The sequence below is a fragment of the Pristiophorus japonicus genome, chromosome 31 (assembly GCF_044704955.1).
Source record: "Pristiophorus japonicus isolate sPriJap1 chromosome 31, sPriJap1.hap1, whole genome shotgun sequence".
In the NCBI taxonomy this organism is placed as follows: domain Eukaryota; kingdom Metazoa; phylum Chordata; class Chondrichthyes; family Pristiophoridae; genus Pristiophorus; species Pristiophorus japonicus.
In genome coordinates, this window is record NC_092007.1 from 4608476 (window position 1) to 4620823 (window position 12348).

Here is a 12348-nt window from a genome sequence, read left to right on the forward strand (position 1 = left end):
CTGAAATTCTTTGTGGATGTTATGAAAAGGGTGGTTAAAGGGGAACCAGTAGATGTGGTATATTTCGACATTCGGAAAGCATTTGACAAGTTGCCACTTAAAGGGTACTGCACAAGATAAAAATTCACGTGGTTGGGGGTAATATGTAATTGCTGGCGAACTAACAGAAAACAAAGAGTCGGGCTAAATGTTTAATTCTCGGGTTGGCAATCAGTAACTAATGGGGTGCCGCAGGGATCAATGCTGGGACCCGAGCAATTTACCATCTATAGAAACGACTTGCAAGAAAGGACCGAGTGTAAAATTGTCAAGTTTGCTGACGATAGAAAGACAGGAGGAAAAACAATGTCTGAGGAGGACACAATAAATCTGAAAAAGGACATAAACAGGTTAAGTGAGTGGGCAAAACTTTGGCAGATGGAGTATAATGTTGGAAAATGTGAGGTCATGCACTTTGGCAGAAAAAATCAAAGTGCAAGTTATTATTTAAATGGAGAAAAATTGAAAAGTGGGACCTGGGGATACTTCTGCATGATACACAACAGGTTAGTATTCAGATACAGCAAGTTATCATGAAAGCCAATGGAATCTTGGCCTTTATTGCAAAGGGATTGTAGTATAAAAGCAGGGAAGTCTTGCTACAGTTATACAGGATATTGGTGAGGCCACACCTGGAATACTGCGTGCAGTTTTGTTTTCCATATTAACAAAATGATATATTTGTTTTGAAGGCTATTCAGATACGGTTCATTAGATTGATTCCGGGGATGAGGGGGTTGAATTATCTGGAAATGTTGAGGAGGTTGGGCCTCCACTCATTGGAATGCAGAAGAATGAGAGGTGATCTTATCGAAATATATACAATTAAGTGGGGACTTGACAATGTGGATGCAGAGAGGATGTTTCCACTGATAGGGGAGACTAGAACAAGGGGCCATGAACTTAGAATAAAGGACCACCCATTTAAAACTGAGATGAGGAGGAATGTCTTCTCTCAGAGGGTAGTGAACCTGTAGAATTCGCTGCCTCAGAGAGCTGTGGATGCTGGGACATTGAATACATTTAAGACAGAGATAAACAGTTCCTTTCCCGACAAGGGATTGAGGGGTTATGGGGAGCGGGCATGGAAGTGTACCTGAGTCCATGATCGGATCAGCTATTAAATGGTGGAGCAGGCTCGAAGGGCCGAATAGCCTACTTCTGCTCCTATTTTTTCTGTTCTTATTTGCTACAATCGCTTTGTCGCTTGGCCTTTATACTTGAGTAGAGTGTACGTGTCAGCCAGTGGCTTAGTTGGCAGCAGGTTCAATTCTCTCTGCAGTTACTTGAGCACAAAAATCTAGGTCGGTACTTCCAATGCATTATTGAGCGAGTGCTGCACTGTTGGAGGTGCCATCTTTCGGATGAGACGTTAAACCGATGCATTCTCTGCTCGATCAGGTGAACATTGAAAAATCCAATGGCATTAGTTTGGTGTCATGCCGTGGCCAATATTTTATCCCTCATTCAACATAAAAACAGGTTATCTGGTCAGTATCACACTGAAGTTTGTCGAAGCTACTCTGGGTATTTTGGGTGCCGTATTTCCTGCTGTACAATAGTGACTTCACTCCAAAAAGGACTTCATTGGTTGTAAAGTGCTTTGGAACGGCTGCTGGTTGTGAAAGGAGTTATAGCAATGCAAGTCTTTCTTCTTTGATTTATAGATAACTGCCAAGAGCCACCGGAAGAAGCACACATTCTAAAACATCAGGAAGTAATGCATGCGCATGCGCATCTCAACGCAGAAATCCTGAATTTGCGGTCATGCGTTCACTGCCCCGATGCTTACTCCGCTCTGGAGCACCCTCCCACATTGCCAGCAACTCGTGTAATCAAGGAAATCAGTGGAAACCAGCAAAAATGTGAGCTTTTTCACTAAAATATCGCTGTTAAATATTGCATTAAATATTATGCCTTGTTGCAATAGGCCGGGCTGGGGGTTTACCTCCGTATTAACTGCTAAACAAGCATTCTGGCCCTGAATTTATTTTTATATTTGTGGTGTCAAATTTCTCCATGATGATAAAAATTGTTACTTTTCAAAAAAAAAAGTGTTTTAAAGTTTTTTCATTAAGAGCTTCTACCTTAATTCCATGTGATAATCCAAAAGTCTATTTCGCTCTCTGATTTTTTTTAAAAATCGGGATAAAAGCAGCTTCCCATTTCCTGGTTTGCTGATTCTGAGAATTCTGCAATGAGATTGGCAGCTTAGATAGCATTTCGGACTTTACTTCAGCGTTGCACTAAATAGCGACTACAAAGCGCTTAAATCCATTGCACTTTGAACAAGGCCAACTTCTCGCCACTGAGTTCATGAGCTATTTGTGACCACCTTTCTTTGAGCCCTTTGCTATGCCGCTCACTGCAAATTGAAGGCCAATCGACAAGATGGTGTCTGGTGTTTGACAAGTTGCATTCCAATACCAGCAATTCCATAGTTGTTCTAATTATTTCAAAAAAGCAATAATCTGATTCACTGGATATTTCACCATTTTCATAAACTCTTCTCTGAATTTACTCTGTGTTACTGCGTAAATAAATGTGTTTGTGCAACAGCTCAATAGCAGGAGCATATATCCGGTTTCTTGAAGGATATAAACTGGGTCACTGTAACCCGTGTATGAATAGGTATTAGTAATTCGATAATATAAGTAATGGATCGTGTACGTCAGCCATAACAGTATAAAATTGCCGGAGATACTGAAGAGTAAAATGATGGATTTCCTCCTGTTTTCCATCTCAGGGTCAGGGTTATGTTCACTGCCCGGGTTGCCCCGCAATGTCCTGCGGACTCTGCTGGCAACTAATATGTATCTCACGGTCAGAGCATTGAGCAGCAGGATAATGAAAAACGGAAGGAAAGGAGTGGCTATGCAGTCGAAAAATGAAAATGCTAGCCAAAGGGATGAGGTATAAAAGACTGACCTTATCCGGCAGTACCACGGTAAATTGTTAAATATATACAATGGATCGTATACGAAGTACCAGGGGATGTTTTTTAAACAGCTCAGAGCTAGCACCGTACCCACAATCGCAGTTGCCGTTTCCTTGGTGCAATACTTGTCTTTCAGCTTCTGGCAACAGATGGCTATAAAGCGATCAAAGGTAAATGCGACTGTCAACCAGACAGAAATGTCTCTGGTTGCATAAACTATGGCGGTTTTGGTCCGACATACTGGCGTGAGCAACAGATAACTTCCAGGAAAGTAAATGTCGATGATCCGATTGAGTATAACACCAGTGATGACAACCACAAGATCAGCCGCTGCCATTGCCACCAGGTAATAGGTGATGCATTTGGAGAGACCACACTTTCTTCGGGACAGGATCGTAATCGCCACCATGTTAACTGTATTGGAGGGGAAAGAAACGAGATGATTAATTATTGGCAGAATTTATGGGAAAATATGAGTTAGTTTCCGCTGCATAACTCTGTATTTAATTTTGCATGGAAGCAAATAGCCAGTAAAGCAGGTTGCAAAGCAAATAGTATCATCCCAGGGGCAGTGGGCAGCACCTCGCCTCTGCATCAGAAGTTTGTCCTTTCATATCCCATTCTAAAGATTTCAGGGCATCATCTCGGCTGAGATGACAGTGCAGTACCAATGCAGTGCTGCACTCCTCGGTGCCTTTCTGCCTAAATCAACATAATTAAACCCGATTATCTGATCATTGTCTGACTACTATCTGTGCGACCTTGCTGTGCACTGTGCAGGTTATCCGTAGATTACATCAGTGACTGTACTTGAAAAGGGCCTGCAAATCATTATAGGGCACGCTACGTTCCTCAATGGCGCTATATTTTTTGTGTTCCCTTTTAAAATATAGTTTGGATGAAATAATGGAACTATCAGTGCCAGCAGTGGCTCAGTGGGTATAGCTCTCACCTTTGAGTCAAAAGATTATGGGTTTCAGTGCCACTCCAGGCATTTGAGCACATATATCTAGGTTGACACTCCAGCGCAGTGCTTTTGGATGAGATGTTAAACCGAATGCCTGTCTGCTCACTCAGATGGATGTAAAATATCTCATGGCAATATTCCAAAGAAGAGCAGAAGAATTATCCCAGTTGTGCTGAACAATATTTATCCCTCAATAAATATCACGAAAATAGATTAGCTGGTCAGTATCACATTGCTGTTCATGGGAGCTTGCTGTGCACAATATAGCTGCCGTGTTACCTACATTATGACAAACACTACACTCTACAAATTACTTCCGGTGGTCGTGAAATGCAGTACCGAAATAGAAGTCTTTCTCCATGCTATTTTGAGATGATTAGCAGAAGCAGAACTAATTTGGAACTGCAATCTGGTACCGCAATAGGAAAATGAGCATTAAAATACATTTCAAAATGAGTTATCATATGCGACCTTGTTTGCCAGAAAATTAATTGCCATTAAAAAAACTTAGATAATGAATTAAATCAACAAAAATGCATCTGAAATAAGTAAATTGGACAAATAGAAAGCGATTTTCTGATTAATAATACAATTCCTGAATAGTAAAGATGGATAACACCAATCGGAACAATGAACTTGTGAAGGGCAGATACTGGAATCCGCCGATAATACAGCTCAAATGGCCATTGGCGAGTGGCAGATGGACTGAAGCGAGTGAATTCGCTTTGGGGCCGCAGGTCAGGCAAGGAGGTTTGGGGATCAGGAGTTAGCCATTGCTTGCCCACCCTCGGGTCTCCAGATCTAAGGTCATTTGGCGGGTCACTGATTATACCAAGCCGAAAAACGTTGCTTGATCTCGTTTTTCAATGCTAAGTTGAAGTAAAACCGATTTTAAAAAATACATGCGCTGAGCAGCCCTTTATAATAACTGGATTAAAAATTAGGCAATATTTCCTGCATTCAGCCTATATTATAAATACACTTAATATTCCTGAGCGTTACTCAATGATCAGTGGGCAAGTATAATTTCTTATGTCATACTGAGTTAAGATAAGAACATAAGAAATTGGAGCAGGAGTAGGCCATACGGTCGCTAGAGCCTGCTCCACCATTTAAGCTTCTACCTCAACTCCAGCAACCCAACCGGTCCCCGTATACCTTGCTTTTCCTGGAGTCAAAACATATCTTTATCCCACCCTAGGTATACTCGATGATTCAGCATACTGCCACTTTGTGGCAGATAACGGTAAAGATTCACAACCCTCTGAGTGAATACATTTCTTCTAATCTCAGTCCTAAATGTCCGACCCCTTATCCTGAGATTGCGACCACTGGTTGTAGAGTCTCCAACCAGAGGATACAACCTACCAACTTCTACCCTGTCAATTCCTTTCAGAATTGCATATGTTTCAATGAGAGTATCTCTCCATATTCTATACTCTAGGGAGTATATAATCTCATTCTACTTAGGCCCTACTATTTCCAAGAATCAATCTAGTAAATCTTCAATTGCGCCGCCTCGAATGCAGGTATATCATTCCTTAGATAAGAAGACCAAAACAGTGCACAGTAATTGAATATTTAGGTTTCTTCAACGTCTCGTCCATCCGTAGATCTCAGAGCATGCAGTGCGGATACCACAGGCAGATCCAGGGATGTCAGAGGAGGTAGTGACACTAATCAGTATTAACAACATAAGCAGAACGAGTGCAAAGTGCCTGAGTGTGAGAGTCTGGTGAAGCTATGATCAGTAAATGACCTCTAAGTTCAATAGACTGTTTAATCCGCCAATCATTGGAGGTGCATGAATAACAGGGCATGTATCTAAAGTTTGAAAACGCCCGTGGGACCTGACAAAGAGCAGAAGGGGACATCGAATAGAATTGCATATTATCTTCCACCAAATCTGTTAATTTTGTGTTGGCACCATCGACAATTCCATGCAGATTAAAAATAATAATCAGCGCTTGAATTACACATGTCACCCAATGCAGATCAAAGTCTTCACCCAGTAAAGTACTGTTTGGATTCTTATGATTTTACTTGTAGCAAAGCCAATAACGATCAAGTCAAAGATGATTACCTGTGCTTTTTCCATAGTGTTGGCTAAACAACATTACATCAGGACTGATTTGAGTCTTATCTGCCGTAACTAAATAGTTAACTCCCGATTGAGATAAAATAATGCTATATTACAAGCAGTTGTTAAGCATTTAACTTCGCGTTGCAATCTGATGAAAATATGATGGTATCATTTGCAAGACTGAGTAGTGGGGAGAGAGAAAGATAGATAGAAATAAGGTGGAACAGAGAAAGGAAGGGATACGAGAAATCGAACGCCAAAGAGGAAAGCAGAGGAGGAGAAAGCTCGATACAGCAGATGTCGTCAGATGAATGTGTTTGCTATGTTATTTTAAAATAATTTTAAATTAAGATTTATAAAGAAATTTTAAACTCGAATACATTTGACTTCAGATGTACAATAAAGGCAATAGTGACTTAGTTCTATTTTTTATATTTACTTTAATAGCTAACACTATTTTTTTAAAGAAAGACGTAGTCAATGAAGTACTTTTTGAATTCTATTCACTGTTGTAATGTGGTGAATGCAGCAGCCAAATTAGCAAAAAGCTAACTCCCACAAACAGCAACGCAATAATGACCAGCTCATCAATTTTTCCTATGTTGATTTAGGGATGAATATTGGCTCCAGGACACTCGGGATATATCCCCTGTTCTTATTTGAAAACAAGCCATGGCACCTTTCAGATCCATCATAAAGATGAACTTGGACCTCAGTTTAACGTGTCCTCTGACAAACGGCAACTCCGACAGATCAGCACTCTTTTAGCACTTTACTAGGAGTGCCAGCCGAGACATTTGTGCTCAAATCACTGGACTGGGACTTGAACCCACAACTTTATGACACGTAGGCGAAGATGCTACCCACTGATCCACGGAAAGAGAGTGCTGCACCCATGCACTTGGTCAGTGGTGAAATAGTTCGAAATACAATATTCCTCACCGCCTACATTTGGATTCTGTCCATCGACCTGCAGCCTTTGGCGAAACGCAACAGCCAGCCAACGCATACCTAAATGGTTTGCCATGGGTGATTCTGCATATGAGACAGCAAGCCGTTTGAAGAAGGCTGTTTGAACATTTCTGTCTACATTGAGTGGAATTAAAAATCATTTAAATAAAAAATATTACATTGATGAATTAATGTAAAATTAGAAAGCTTAGCCATTCAACGTTTACCACAGAATATGTGAGTATTTAGCAAATATATCTTTACAGAGAGATTAAGTTCCCAGCAGCAGTGAGACAGTTTGACTCAGGTTTTCTCAACTAGTATGATTATGACTTACCTGGGATACCAAGAGCAGCAAGCATTGGGTAGTAAATTGCATACACGGGACCAGATACCGGCTCATGCATTATCTGTCAGAAGCAAATGCGACTCAACTGCCCCAACTCATGGTTTGCAGTAGAATAAATATAGAGATCCGGAAGCCTCCAGTGAGACAATTAGGTCACATCATTACTGATGTTAGTTCCGCTCGTTTGCACCAACAAACTGAGCGAGTTGTTTGTAGTCTACTCGTTTAATTGAAACTGTAAGGAAACACGAGGTTGCCCCAGTGGCATCCGACATACAAGAATGCTCCATTCTTGGAGGAGCACAACTAATTAATCCAATTCAGAAAACTGAAATTATAATATAATTCCCCTTCTCTGCTATGTAATCCTGACCCTGCGGTGCTCAGTGGTTGTCAAATGCCTTAAAGCGACAGTCAGATATCATGTTTTCCTTTTACCAGGGCATGGATAAAGCTGCACGAGTTGCTTTCATTCTAATTATTTTATCTGCACCTTATAACTCACAGGCTTGCCCCTGTCATAAGCGCAATTAAAATAAATCTAAAAAAAAGACCCCCTTTTTAGAGTGGCACAGAAAATAAAAAGCCCACATCATAAATTAATCAAGTAAACTAAACAATTGAAATAATAACATTGTTTCCAGTTTCGACCACACACAACAGATATTGTGGAGCCCACCATTCGGGGAATCCCTCAACTGTACTGACGGACATTGGCATATTACTTCTCGGCGACCACTCAGGCCGGGCATCTTTGCCATGCAGTGGAAATCGTGGGGCCTCAAGAGGCCAGATTTGGAGGATTGCAGAGAACTCGGATGGTTGCAGGGCTGGAGGTGATTATAGAGATAGGGCGGGCCGAGGGCTGTGGAGGGATTTTAACGATTGGCCATGTTGGTGGTTCAAAACTTGGCCTAGGGAGAAGGTGGGGGTCAGGTTCCAGTGCCCTCGTGGTCCAATATCCAGTTGTTAGTTGTGTGATTCATTGTTTTCCTTCTCTTTCCCACATTACAAGAGTAATTATGCTCCAAAAGTACTAATTGGCTGTAAAGTTTTTATGGTCGTGAAAGGCGCTTTATAAATCACACTCTTTCTTTCTTTCTTTCTTTCTTTCTTTCTTTCTTTCTTTCTTTCTTTCTTTCTTTCTTTCTTTCTTTCTTTCTTTCTTTCTTTCTTTCTTTCTTTCTTTCTTTCTTTCTTTCTTTCTTTCTTTCTTTCTTTCTTTCTTTCTTTCTTTCTTTCTTTCTTTCTTTCTTTCTTTCTTTCTTTCTTTCTTTCTTTCTTTCTTTCTTTCTTTCTTTCTTTCTTTCTTTCTTTCTTTCTTTCTTTCTTTCTTTCTTTCTTTCTTTCTTTCTTTCTTTCTTTCTTTCTTTCTTTCTTTCTTTCTTTCTTTCTTTCTTTCTTTCTTTCTTTCTTTCTTTCTTTCTTTCTTATCTTTCTTTCCTATCTTTCTTTCCTATCTTTCTTTCCTATCTTTCTTTCCTATCTTTCTTTTTCTTTACTGGAGGCCGCACTGCATGTTGCTGACCAGGGGGTGCGTAGACTTGTGCCTCTAAGCCAATGCCTGCTGTGGGCCAAGTGAGGGGGATAGAGAGAGATCTGTAACTAAGTGTCCATTGATACAGAGAGAAGGTCTGATAGACAGGTATAACTGGCTGAATGTGACTGGCACTGGCAACCAGGGCTATTCATCTGGGTGAGGCTGTTCGGCTGTTCACTCTCGAGGGAGTGAGCTCCCCAGCCACTGGCTGCTCAGAGTCAGGCTATTCAACTAAGGGCCAAGGAATCTAGTATTGGGTGGGAGGGCAGACGTCATTGCGGTCATCCAGAGCAGTTTCATGGAACATCTTAGAGGTGGAGAAAGAGGAAAAGAGGCAAGAAGGGATGGGAAGTGGATTCCAGGGATCAGTGCCCAGGTGGCTGATGGCCCGGTCATAATTGATGAACCAATTGGTAAGAGGGGCTTGTGGTGCGGGCGCTGGAGAGCAGGGAGGCCGTTTACAGTCCCCACATCGTGTTCCAATCCTCTCCTCAGGGAGTGAACGGTTCGCTGTCCAGGGCACTCGGTGAGTAAAGCTCACCTACACTGTTCCCATCACACAATCCCAGAGCAGGAATACACGGGGTTAGATATGGAGTAAAGCTCACTCCACACTGTCCCATCAAACACTCCAAGTTTAGGTACACACGGGGTTAGATACAGAGTAAAGCTCCCTCTACACTGTCCCATCAAACACTCACAGTTCAGGTCGAGCATGCCTTAGTTACAGAGTAAAGTTCCCTCTGAACTCTCCCATCAATCACTCTCATGGCTGGTACAACAGGGGGTTAGATACAGAGTAAATCTCCCTTCACTTGGATAATTGCAAAGTAATCCACTTTGGTAGGAAAAACATAAAGACAACGTGTTATTTAAATTGTAATTGCTTGGGAAGTGTCGACGTTCAGAGGGATCTCGGTGTCCCTGTATACCAGTCATTGAAAGCAAACATGCAGGTGCAGCAAGCAGTTAGGAAGGCAAATGATTTGTTGGCCTTCATTGCAAGATTTGAGTAGAAAAGCAATGATCACTTACTACAGTTATACATGGCCTTGGTGAGACCGCACCTGGAGTATTGTGTGCAGTTTTGTTTTCCTTACTTAAGAAATTATGTACTTCCAATAGACGGAGTGCAGCGAATGTTCACCAGACTGATACCTGTGATGGCAGGCCTGTCGTATGAGGAGAGATTGCGTCGACTCGGCATGTATTACCTCGAGTTTAGAAAACTGAGTGGGGATCTCGTTGAAACATAAAACATGCTGAGTGGGTTGGATAGACTTGATGCATGGATGATATTTCTCTTGGCTGGGAAGTCTAGAATAAGAGGTCACAGTCTCAGGATATAGGGTAGGAAATTTAGGACCGAGATACGGAGATATGTTTTCGCTCAGAGGATGATGAACCTGTGGAATTCTCTATCCCAGTAGGCTGTGGAGGCCAACTCACTGAATATACTTAAGAGGGAGGTAGAATGATTTCTAGAAACAAAAGACATCAAAGGGTATGAGGAAAAAAGCGGGAATATGGTGTTAAGATCAGCCATGATCATATTGTATGGCGGTGCAGACTCGAAGGGACAAATGGCCTACTACTAATCCTATTTTCTATTTGCAAGGTACAGTACGGGTTAAATAAACAGTAAAGCTTCCTTAACACTGTTTAGTTAAACATTCTCAGCGAGAGTTACAGCACGGGTTAGATACAGATTGATGCTCCCCGCACATTGTCCAATCAAACTTTCCAGTGCAGTGCAAGCACGGACTGTGTTTAATGTTACCTCATGCAAGTTATGCCCCCTCACTGGCTGAAGCTGCTGAGTGTTTCTCTTGCTGACTCCCTGTTTTAACTTGATATTCTGCTCCTTTTCACATCTCATGCTCTACAGTGTGTGGTGTGTGCATGTGATGTTGCTGCTCTTATTGATTATACCATGTGTGTACTTCCAGCAATGGCTGTCTCTGGGGTTCATGAGAAACCCTTGCCTGCTTTTACTGGGCAGGTTTAGCTCACCATACAATAGGCAATCATTCAGTGAGGCTTTGCTCGGTGATTCCTGCATTAAAGGCATCCTCTCTGTGTCTCTGCCAAAAGACACAATTACTCAAACCTCTCCCTGCATCCCTCAGCTGGTGTGTCTATATCACAGCTTACTCGGTTACTCAGCTCTCCCTCCCTCCCACTGCTGGGGTCTCTCTATATCACAGCTCACTCATTTACTCAACTCACTCAGTTACTCAAGGAAATTATACATGGATGGAAATATACCAGGTTTATTATACAGGTTGGTGCGGTTTACAAGGGGTACTATAAGGGAGGTGTCTCCCAGGGCCGTATTTTAAAGCGGTTTGTTTCATAGTGGGCTTTCATAGGCGATATTTTCATCGGCGTTATTGAAGTGTGGAGGGTGTTTCACAGGGCGGTGAATTAAACAGGGGGAATTTCAATGGGAGGAAATTAAACAGTGGGCATGTTAAACAGAGGAAGTAGGGATTAATCCCCCTCAGTTTATCTCCTGCCCAGAAATTATCACTGGGAAGGAGATAAAAAGCGGGGGAGATAAACAGTAGGGCAGGAATATCAGCCAGTGTGTGGAGGAATAATCTGTGCAGGAGGATTTACTCAGCTGCGGGGGCACGGGTGAGAGGGATAAACCGTGGCGAGGATAATCAGCGGTGTGTGGAATAATCAGCAAGGGAGCAATTATCAGTGGGGCGTTAGTGAGAATATTCAACAAAGTTATGCTAAACTGGTATTCAACCTTGTTTAGACCACATTTGGTGTAATGTGTACAATTTTTGCGTGCCATATTAGAAAAGGATAGAGAGGCAATGGAGCGGGTGCACACAATTTACAAATATGTCACCAGAAATGCGGGGATTTACCAAAAAGGAAAGGTTAAACAGACTCTGTCTCTTTTCTGCTGAAAATATAAGACATGAGGGGTGACGCAATAGAGGTCCTCAAAATAATAGAACGAAAGTCAAAAAGAAATGCTTGCATTTATATAGAATGTTTGACGACCACCGGTTGTCTCAAAGTGTTTAATAACCAATGACATTCTTTTGGAGTGTAGTCACTAAGGAAATGCGAGAAATGCGGCAGTCATTTTGAGCACAGCAAGTTCCAACAAACAACAACTTGATAATGACCAAATAAATGGTTGTTGTTATGATGACTGAAGGATAAATATTGACCAGGACACCAGGGATACATCCCCTGCTCTACTACAAAGAAAGAAAGACTTGGATTTATATAGTGTATTTCACGACCATGGAATTAGTGCCAGGGGATAGCTTACATGCACCTGAGAGAGCAGATGGGGCCTCAGTTGACAGTGCAGCATTCCTCTTGACTAGCACCGAAAACACAACTTTCTGACTCAGAAGCGAGTTTGCAGATTTTATCTCCTTATTTAAGAAGGGATATACTTGCATTGGAGGCATTTCACAGAATGTTCACTGGCTTGATTTTTGAGATG

General features: G+C 41.8%; 1 protein-coding gene across 1 annotated transcript; it reads right to left on the reverse strand.

Moving 5' to 3' along the window:
- Positions 1-2489: 2489 nt before the first annotated feature.
- Positions 2490-7385, reverse strand: LOC139240309 (probable G-protein coupled receptor 139). Its single transcript, XM_070868769.1, has 2 exons — positions 7316-7385; positions 2490-3391 (listed from the first exon to the last, which is right to left on the reverse strand). Exons 1-2 carry the CDS (start codon positions 7383-7385, stop codon positions 2490-2492), a joined length of 972 nt encoding a protein of 323 aa, XP_070724870.1.
- Between the last annotated feature and the right edge of the window lie 4963 nt (positions 7386-12348).

Bases quoted from the DNA above. Each gene is read 5' to 3' on its own strand.
- LOC139240309 (XM_070868769.1), bottom strand. From the start codon at position 7,385: ATGCATGAGCCGGTATCTGGTCCCGTGTATGCAATTTACTACCCAATG. The intron at 3,392-7,315 runs GTAAGTCATAAT...CCTCCAATACAG, and splicing joins TGCTGCTCTTGGTATCCCAG to TTAACATGGTGGCGATTACG.